The 10,280-nt window shown below is 35.7% G+C and overlaps 1 protein-coding gene across 11 annotated transcripts; it reads left to right on the forward strand.

Moving 5' to 3' along the window:
• Positions 1–256: 256 nt before the first annotated feature.
• LOC103491166 (uncharacterized) lies at positions 257–9,347 on the forward strand. 11 transcript variants are annotated; one of them, XM_008451002.3, is made up of 9 exons: positions 383–532; positions 1,920–2,002; positions 3,053–3,209; positions 3,562–3,614; positions 6,750–6,822; positions 6,997–7,625; positions 8,433–8,654; positions 8,733–8,789; positions 8,978–9,347. In XM_008451002.3, exons 2-9 carry the CDS (start codon positions 1,949–1,951, stop codon positions 9,167–9,169), a joined length of 1,437 nt encoding a protein of 478 aa, XP_008449224.2. In that variant the 5' UTR covers positions 383–532; positions 1,920–1,948; the 3' UTR covers positions 9,170–9,347. The 11 variants fall into 11 exon arrangements, 10 of the variants coding, with proteins under 10 accessions (XP_050944339.1, XP_050944341.1, XP_050944345.1 ...); XM_051088387.1 differs by having other exon boundaries at positions 439–532; positions 1,911–2,002; XM_051088382.1 differs by lacking the exon at positions 1,920–2,002 and having other exon boundaries at positions 257–532.
• The last annotated feature ends 933 nt before the right edge of the window (positions 9,348–10,280 follow it).

Genomic DNA, 10,280 nt, shown 5'->3' on the forward strand with positions numbered 1-10,280 from the left:
TTTTCTAAATCGTCTAAAAAACAAAATTTCTAAACATCACACACTTCAATATTGTTATTTTTTTGTGCGTATTTAAATATTCCAATGCATTTATCTACTTTTTTTTCTGGCTAAAAAATTGTAGAGTAGATGAAAAAAGAAAAAGAAAAAGAAAAATCAAAAAAAGAAACGGGAATGCCGAACGGAATGGGATCGACGCGGCAACCTTATCCTGTTAAATTAAACCGGTCCAGAACGGTCCAACGCCGTCAAAACGGCGACGTTACGTTACATGCCCAAGTCAAACCGTAAAACCGCTTACGAGATCCACGTGTATTGGAGCCGGATTTCAAACGCATATAAATTGGTTAAGAGAAACGGGAACAGAGAACGTTTGAATTCCGGCGAACAGAAAATTAAAATCAATTTTCTCCGCAGTTTGGCGGTTTTAAAAAAAACCACATTTCTACTTTTCCGGTTTCGATCCTCCGAACACCATTCGCTCCCCAAATCTTCTCTTCAACCTAAGCTCGGATCTTCACCTTCCTCGCTGGTACTTCTCTTCTCCTCTGCGAATTTCGAGTTGGTTGCTTTCTCGTTTACACTCCGTTCTAGCTTCTGCCACCTGGTTAATGATTCTTAGTTTTTAGTTAGCGAGCTCTTTGACGACTTGTAGTTTGTTTTAATTTACTGTTTGTTTAGCTTCTGGGTGACCGTGGAAATTGAAGATTATAAGTGCTTCCTTTCTGTATTGTTTCCCTATTCTATGGCGTTAGATTTGACTTTGTTGATTAGTGATAGCTAATCACTAATCATAAGTGTTTCCTTCCTGTATTGTTTCCCTATTCTATGGCGTTAGGTTTGACTTTGCTGATTAGTGATAGCTCCTTGCATTCCACCTGCCCTTTCTTCTATTCTTACTTCCACACTCGGATACTTCATTTTCCTGACCTCAGAATTCGAAATTTGAAGTTCTATTCTGTCTGAACTTTATCTTTTTCCCTTCTGTATTATATTCAATTACTGTTTGAGAATATTTCTTTTATGAATCTTTAGTGAAGTTTGGTCAATTTTTAGTTTCTTGTTGTCATTTTCTTTTGCATTTCATGATTATTTGAAGCTTATGCAGCTAATGCAAGAATTAGGATATTTAGTTTTTTATTTTATTTAGGAGACGTCTATAGTGCATATTAACTAGAAAAGGTAGAAGATTTTTACTTGATTATGTTCCGTTGTTATTATTATTATTATTATTATTTGATGACCGATTTAGTTTAACAAGTTGGTTCATTTAAATTCTTCGAATTGTCTTTTTAAACTCGATTAATAAATCTGTGAAATTGCATGTTGTGGGTCAACATGTTCTGTATGGTAATTGTGAAAGCAGAGACATATACAAGTAAAGGAGTGGGTTCAGTAGTTACCTAGAAGGATTTTAGGGAGATATATCTTTAGTTATGTGGCGTGACTGGTTGTAGTATTAACTGTAGTTTACTTTAGTCATTATCAATGCTAGCCAATGGTTGCTAATTAGAGCATAGTTGAGTGGATAAAGTTCCTTGATGGTTTGATACCCACCTCCGTAATAGTTGATGTCGAACTAAAAAGAATAGTAGGCAGCAGCTGCCAGCTACTAGCTAGCGATTATTTTTTTAGAGTCTGTATCCCTTAATGTCGTACCTGGAAGTTCAATCCAAAAGATGAGAAACTTCTTCAAATGTAACTTGTGAGTTACATCATTTTGAAAGAAACAAACTTGAAGTGTACCTTTTCAACTTAATATCGCTGAAGGTATCATGTCCTAACATATTCGAACGAGAAAGTAGAAGACTTCAATGAAGTGTTTTATCTCAGTAGTTGATGCTCGTTCACAGCAATAATTATGTTCATATGCCTTTTTTTGTTGTGTTAGAGCTACTAATTCGTATCAGGACATGTAGGATTGATTGAGCTTAAAAGTAAACAAATTATGGATCAAGAAGTGCATTTCTGCCAGAAGTTCACAAATATGAAATCTCATTGGGTGAGAAGTTTTTTATTATCAGGAAAGAACTTTTACATGTAAATGTTATTCATTGAACACCTCAAATGCATACCTTATATTGCTTGCCTCATCCTTCAAACATTGACATGCGTGAATGATTTTAAGTCTAAATTATTAGAGAGTTTTTGTCATGATGGAGGACAAATACAATGCATGGTTCCAAGCTTCCTTTTTATCATTATGTTTGTATCGTGGAAATATATGACCTTTGATTACATGATAATATGAGTACCTTTACTTGTCTATCCTTCTTAAACGATGAAGATTTTCTTTGTAATTATTTTCCGATACGATCTTCATTTGTATTCCATTTCATAATATCAATGAATGTTTATATTTCCTATATATAGAGATAGAGCAAAGATAATTTGAGCACCTTTGTAGGTCCTCAACGATTTTTATCCCAATATCAATTTTATTTCCTTTTTTTCCTGCATCATATATATATATGATATAGATATATGTATGTACGCATGTATGAGATAGAGAGAGAATGCAGATGTAAATGTGCCATAGAATATTTAGGTGGCTATAACTTATAATTATAAGTAGAGGAAGCTATAAGCGTGGGAGAGCAATTTTGGAAGTAGTTAGTGGAAGAGTTCTCGCCTCTTGACGTGCTTGGAAAACTTGCAATCTTCCATCTTGATTTCAATACTATAATTTGGTAACTTTCATTCAGTTTGTAAGTTTATGGGATAGTCTAGGCCTCTTCAAGGTTTGGGAAAACTTGTAATTTTCGTTCAGTATCACTAACTCTTTTTTTTTTTTTTTTTTTTTTTTTTTTTTTTTTTTTTTTTTGTGAATTTCCATTTTGATTCTTGTTGAATAGCGGTTCTTTCAACACATATCTCCTCTCTAAATTACTCCACCTTACATTTTTGAATTTGGGGTGATTTTTCATCAATTCCAGATTGACAATTTGTACAATAAGATATTCTTCTCCGCATAATCATAATTTTTGCCTCATTGTTTTTGTCTAGATATTGCCTTTCTGACTTGCAACCATTTTCAATTTTCTCTTCATAGGTAAAAGTGGAGGGACCTTTTCTTCCTGCACCACTAAATGATTCAAATGAAGTTGAGGATTTACTTGTGGAGTCTAAAAGCGAGCATGTTTTAGGAAATTGTTTGAGAGTTCAAGATTTCTCTTGCGACTTCGGCTATGGAATACAAACAAACGGTGGTGAATTCTTATGATCTATTCCTTATGCTTTTATTGGTGGCTTGGTGCTAATTTGTACTATATTCCCTGAGCTTCCTCCGTCCACGTTGTTTCATCTTTAGCATTAGTTGAAAACTGTAGTCTTATCCTATTTTCTCTATACGTTCAAGATATAAAAAGGGTCTGAGACTCCAAATTGGTCTGAGGTGAATATGTTCAGGAAACCTTTCCTTGTATGTGGACAAATCCAGATTAGTGATGCCAACTATCAAGTTCAACGCAGACTGCATAGACATTTAATTTTTCTTTCCAATAATTTTTTTTACAGTAGTAAGTGATCTAATCCTGGCCAATTTCTTTTATTATCTATAAGGTGGATTGGATTCTAATAGCAAGCAGGGAGGCGAACATGAACTTAAATTTGGAGTATGCTTCTATCTTTAATGATATTTTCTTGTTTGCCAATTGATCATTTCATGTCATAAAACGGGTCTATTGCCTATATTTGTTACAAGGATAATGAATCATTTGGTACTTGCCTTTTGGTTTTTATCATTCAACAGCCAATTTCTAATCCCATTGGAATTCTGTATATCTAACTTCCCCTCAATCCCCTTTACACCCAATGATTACTCAACAAAGGATAAAACTTACCTTTCCATGGCTCTGGACATGTCAAATCATCTATTCCCCCCAAGCTTTTAATTATGTCAAAGAAAGGCTAGTTTAATTGAAAATACAGGGGGGTTGGAGCCCTCCTTCCTACTTGAGTGAACAAAAAGGTACTTTCTTTGACTATGAGGATGCTTCCCTATTCCAAGAATTTGGGATTCCTCTTAGTAAATTGGATGTGGTAGCAAGGTTCAACCTTTGAGGATCAAATATGAGGAAGTATCGATATTGGTGTTTGTGTGCTAAATGGTTGCTTCTTAGTCTCTTACCTCTATCTTATTAGAAATTTTCTTTCCTCTTTTGAACCCTAAGGGCCTAAGTTTGTCTCCCTAGGAATCTTACATTAAGTTTTTTTGCCTATGAATCCTTCATGAAGTAGTCTGGCTTCATTGCTTGCCAATAAGAATTTAAGACTGGTGAATGACCCAAAAAAGTGTGGAAGAATAGTCCTATGGAGGAAGGAATAGAGAATAGAAAACAAAATTCTCATCACTATTAATTATTTTAATTTTTATGAGAAATTAAGCTTTATTTGAGTGAAAATGGAAGAATACAAAATCAACTGAGAGCCGCATAAAAAGACAAGCCTAAAATCTAACTTCTTGAAGAAGGGAAGATCTTTGTGTGCCTTATTTCTCCATCTATACTTTGTATTCAATAAAGAATTTGCATTTTGTGGCCTTGGTGTTGCTTTCCTATGATCTTTCTTCCTTGATCTCTTTGGGCTTTTGCAACTCCCTATCTGACAGAAGCAATTGATGTGGCAGATCGCCTCTTTATTCTTTGAGAGGGATTTATTATTTTAGGGAGGAGGTCCATTAGGTTGTGGTCCCTGGACCTTTTTATCCTACCTTAATTCACTAGTTGCTTTGGAGGCTTCAATCTTTTCTCCTTTATAGGAGAGAAGATTAAAAGTTCAATAAAGGTTAATATGTTTGAGGGAGAGTCACGCTGCATTCTCTATAGAACCATGACCTTGCTTTCTCCATTGCACTCAGTTCCTTGGATTGTGTCTGAATTCCTTCATCCTTTATCTCACTCTAGCAATCGTTATCCTCTGTATGAGGCAGCACGGGGATCTGAATCATTTTCTGTGGGTGTCAGTTCGTGAGCCACCTTTGAGATTATTTGTGGAGGTCTTTTGGTGTTAGTGGGTATCATAATTAATATGGCCGGTCTTTGTTGGCAGAGGTGCTCACAGGGAGAAAGGGAAAAATGTTGTGGTATGCAAGTTCCTTAGAAATTTTATGGGGTACTTGGCTTGATAGGACAAAGAAATTATCAGATCTTTGGGGATTTTGGAAATCTAAGGAGGAGATTTGGGAATTGGTGTATTTAATGCTTCCTCTTGGGATTTGGTCAATATATCATTTTGTAACTATGACATTGGTCTTGTTTGTTCTTTTGGACTGGAGCCCTTTCTGTAGTTAGCATTAGACTCTTGTTTCTTTGGAAGCCCTTGTATTCTTTATTTTTTTCAATGGAAGCTTGGTTTCTTTTAAAAAAAATGTATTCAAATATCAATAGCGATGATTATTATCTCAAGGTATTTTGACTTCCTTGAAAATAGTATTTTTGATTTGTGCATTACAATGGGACCTTTGTTTGGGGGACTCCAAGATTTCAATTGTCTGTGTCGTTAGTTGGTTATTATTTGTTAAGCCTTTAAAATATTATCTCCTGGGTTATTTGTGTCAGGTTGGATGCGAGACGTGTATCCTTCCCACTATTGGTCCTAATCAATGTGTCATTGTTTTAGCCGATTGAAGTGTGGATGATTGCTAAGGAAGGACAAAGGCATGGGTATTTGAAGAAAGCAAGTGTTTTTTGGTAGAGAAAACGGAAGTTAGAGTGAGAATAAAATTTTGGGTAGAGAGTCTGGAAAGATGGAGTGCCAAGAATTTTAGATAGAAAGAAAGCTAGAGAGTGCTAAAATTGCAGGTAGAGAAAAGTTGGAGTGAAAGATTAGAGATAAATAAAGTTAGAGAGTGACTGTCAAATTTTAGGGAGAGATTAGTTTTTCCCAAAATTAGGGTTGGAATGGGTGAAACAGAAGGGTACTCTTGATATTTAAAATTATAGTTATTTTATAGATTCACCGTCAATCAATTTTCCAAAATCACGCACAATATACTACTCTCAAAATCACATATGTTCAAATTTTCTCCCAAAGAGAACGCTTCCCATGACAGACCAAAAAGGGAAGGACTTCCCCCCGGGGGGCTAGGGAAAATGGAAAATTATGATCAGGTCGTGGGTGTGGATCTTTCTTCAAATGGAATGGCCTTATCTTTTGATTTTTTCTTTTTTCTTAATGGATTTTACACCATTGCCAAACATTTTATTTTAGAAGGGGGTGGCAAGTACCTCTGGTCAAACTTGCTCTCACGAGATGCAAGATGGCTGTGATCAACTCTTTTACAGAAATCCTCTTGAGAGGAAAAGCTAGCATCTGCTAAAGCTCTTCTTTGGAAGCATACAATTTATCACTTTTATAAAATAATCTTATGATTGACTCTTGGGCGTTTATTCCTTGAGGCCACTTATGTAAAAATTTGTTTGGGAGCAATAAGAAAGAATTCTAGAACTCTCACATTTTCTTGTATGTTTTTCAGAATTTAGTTAGATTTTTACTCTGTGGTGTACTTTATCCAAGTCCTTTAGTCACTATTACACTTATTTGATTTATGCTAGTTTGGATCCTTTCAGTAACCTCTGGTTTCCGTAGGAGTTTTCTTATCTACTTTTTTCTATTCCTGCTTTTGGTTTCCTGTAGAGGAAGGAAAAAGAAATGCAAAATAGATTAAACTTGAAAATGTCATAACTCTGATTCAGATTAGTTTTATACAATTGTACTTTAATTGATTGAAATGAGATGGAATTTTATAGGATCTTGATCAGCTGCTGGATGATGCCAATGAAGTAGGGGAATTCCATGCTACAAACAATCTGCCAAATACATGTGAAGTTTATCTTCCCATCATATATTTAACTTTACGTTAGTCTTGTGTGGTTGTATGTTAACAAATTTCTTATGTGGTTTACCTTTTTAATAATCTCGAGTGTCTGTTTTCCCTCTCTTTTTTTCTTTACCCCTGTTTTGCCTTATCTTTGATTATGTATTCTCAAAGCACAGATGCCGAAGTTGCTGAAAATTCTTTCAGACAAAATAGGAGATTTCAATTGGGAAACTCAAGTTCAGAGAATAAATCTCCGGGACCAAGCAGGATTGATACTGATGCTTTTGGAATATCAGAATTATCAGCGACAATGGTAATGGAGGCTGAATTCAATAATACACCTGTTGAGAGGGGTTTAACTCATGAGTTGTCCCCTGGTCTGGGGACCAAAGGTAGGTGTGTAACACCACTTGAAGGCAACATCTGTGGTACAATACTTGATAATAGGAACATCCATAAGTTCAATACTAATGAAAATTATATAGAAAATGGCGATTTATCTGATGAAAATGTGAAGGGTGATATTGTGGCAAACGAACTTGCCAGTTGTTCAAGGGAGAGGAGATTGCGTAAGCCTACACGAAGATACATTGAAGAATTTTTAGATTCAAAGTCTGAACATAACAAGGGAAGGCGAAAACTTCCTAGAAAAGATAAGTACCTAAAAGTGATGTCTACTGAAGAATCCTATCACATTAGACATGAGGTACAAATGATGCCTAGAAGTGATTCACAATGTGGTACGTCTGTTCCAGTGCAGCCTAAATCTGAAAGAAGACATCCAAACAAGCATGTGCCAGTTTCAGTACGAGAGTTTCCTCTTGATATCTGTTCATCCTGCCAATATAATTACCATTGAGATTTCTTGGTCTTATTTTCCTTTTATATATTATTCATTTTTCTAATGGTTCATTTGCCCCAAAGCCTTTCTACATTTAGAGCTGAAACCACTTTAACGAATCATGCATGCATGACTTTTTTTTTTCTTTTTTTTACATATACAATTTTGTCTGTCTACACGTTAGTTATAAATGGAAAATTTTTGTGTCTTTTCCTGCAGTAACATCAAATTTTGCTGCACCTCTGCCAATCACCATGTATTGAACCATTCCGATCATCATCTTGTTGTATATGTAGGCATATCTTTGATAGCTTCCTATTAAGTTCTAATTCAGATGCCAATATTCATCACTGTAATTTTAGTATAAAATTAGAACTTCAAAATATATTGTAATTATAAATTTTGATCGATTTAGAAACAGTCCGACCTCAAAGATGGGGTGGGTCAAGAAGGGACTAAACGGATCTCATCCTAGGATAAACTTTTTGAGTTTGTGGTAATTTGAGTGGCTTTGACCCTGAAGCTTTCTTTGTTTATATCTGGGGCATTACTGACCTGATTTACTGACTGGTGAAATGCATTATTCTGTTGTGCAGTTATTACTTTATGGTCTTCTCCCTCACCTCCCCCCAATGCAGTTGCTTATCTTCCCCCTTCCCTATCCTCTGTATCTTTTTTGGCTATTGTATTTGTCTGTGCTCAAGACCCCAAATACATGGAACTAATTCTACTGTATTTCAGAATTTTAAGTTATTTCATTCTACATCACAGGGATTTCTATCGGAAGATGAATCATCTGCAACTGAGTGTAAGAATGTTTATTCATCTGCTAGAAGATGTAAAAAGTATGATAGGAGGCGCCAGAAGATGTGGACCCTTACTGAAGTAATGCGATTAGTTGATGGAATTGCCGAATATGGAACTGGCCGCTGGACTCATATTAAGAAGCATCTATTTGCATCTTCTCCTCATCGCACACCTATCGATCTCAGGGTATTTCTCCATACTCTATCCATCCTGATTAACTTCACTTTAATCCATTGAATTTTAGTTATCTCGATCTCCCTGCAGGACAAATGGCGAAATCTTCTGAGAGCTAGCTGTGTTAACATACAGAACAAAAAAGGGGTGAGCCCTTCGTCTTTTGTGCTTTGCCTTTCTAGTGAATGTGAATTGTTTATGCCATAGATGGACTTTTTAGTGATGTTTTTTGTTCTTGTTCCAGCTCTAGTGAATTTTATGTATGCAAAGCATTTTTAGCATGCTTTTAGTCAGTTGATAAGGTATTCAATTACCACACTGTTTTAACTATACAGGTTGAAGGGAAGCAGACACATGCCTCTCGTCCACTACCAAAGTCCCTGCTCCAACGTGTTTATGAACTGGCCAATATCTATCCATACCCAAAGGAGCGTGGTCCAAAATCAGTCAAAGCAATTACACCTCCCATGGATCTTATTGAAAGTAACTCTTTGTCATTCAATTGGGGGCGGAAGAAGTATGAATGACTTCAACTTTGGAAGCAGCAGAAATTCCTTTGCAGTCAGAGGTTGAAGTCTAAGTAATACATATAATTAGACGTAAAAAGATCTCTGTTTCTGTTTTGACCCTTTTGTAACGGTGATATGCACTTTGAAATTGGGAAGAAAATCTTTTATAAAAGCCACGGAGCTAATTAACTGAAAATATCTAGTATGATCCTTTCCCTTCCCTCCTCTTCTTTTAAGGTTCGATTTTTTAGGTAAGTCATAAATTAGATCATATACGTTTCCTAATACCAATTGTTAATTCTCGAGAAACTAGAGGAAAGGAAGTCGCGTTCAAGTTGGAACTAATTGCTCAGATGAAGGAGAAATCAGCATACATCTTTTTATCCATTGTACTAATGTTTGCCTCTACTGAAGAAAACAACCACCCTTGTATCTTCTACTAATTCTTACTCACACATGAGTGAGGTAAGTATACTTTTATTATTCCATGTTCTGCAAATTGATTATTACTCTAATTCTTTCAAAGTATGTATTTTTTGCAGTCTCAATCAACATGCCAGTTGACTTCTCTGGATTTTTGTTTACATAATGTATCATTTAGCATCAGTGCCTTCTTATTAATAGCTTTCTCATATACACATGCATAAACATAGACCATTGTCTACACTTAAGGGGTTACCATTAGTAGTCCTTTGGATTTTCTAGACAGATGGTATCGATTACAGCAGGACGGCTCTACCTTCATAACCTGCCTACTCCTTGGAACATAGGAACACTGAAAGCTAGAACATAAAGAACTAGGACCTCTCTGGTACAATATATCAAATATTATATATTGCTCTTCTGAATTTGCAATAGTTACCCACTTCCGCCATTGCCATTATCATTGTCATTTCCTTGCGAGTTGTTGAAGTACTCTCGAGGCAATGAATGATGGTTGCTAATGCCACTTTCTGGGTGCTTGAAATTGCTCTTTCTGCTGTTATTTTCTTCAACTTTTTGTGCTTGTTTGAAGAAATATTGGTTTCCTTGTCCATGAAGTCCTCCCAACGCAATCCTTCTTGAAGTCGCTGAGCAAGTATGACTCAATATCATCGTTGATAAGATAAGTACCAAGAACTTCATCCTG

The sequence above is a fragment of the Cucumis melo genome, chromosome 8 (assembly GCF_025177605.1).
Source record: "Cucumis melo cultivar AY chromosome 8, USDA_Cmelo_AY_1.0, whole genome shotgun sequence".
NCBI lineage: Eukaryota > Viridiplantae > Streptophyta > Magnoliopsida > Cucurbitales > Cucurbitaceae > Cucumis > Cucumis melo.

Bases quoted from the DNA above. Each gene is read 5' to 3' on its own strand.
- LOC103491166 (XM_051088382.1), top strand. From the start codon at position 272: ATGCCCAAGTCAAACCGTAAAACCGCTTACGAGATCCACGTGTATTGG. The intron at 8,655-8,732 runs GTATTTCTCCAT...ATCTCCCTGCAG, and splicing joins GCACACCTATCGATCTCAGG to GACAAATGGCGAAATCTTCT. The intron at 8,790-8,977 runs GTGAGCCCTTCG...TTAACTATACAG, and splicing joins ACATACAGAACAAAAAAGGG to GTTGAAGGGAAGCAGACACA.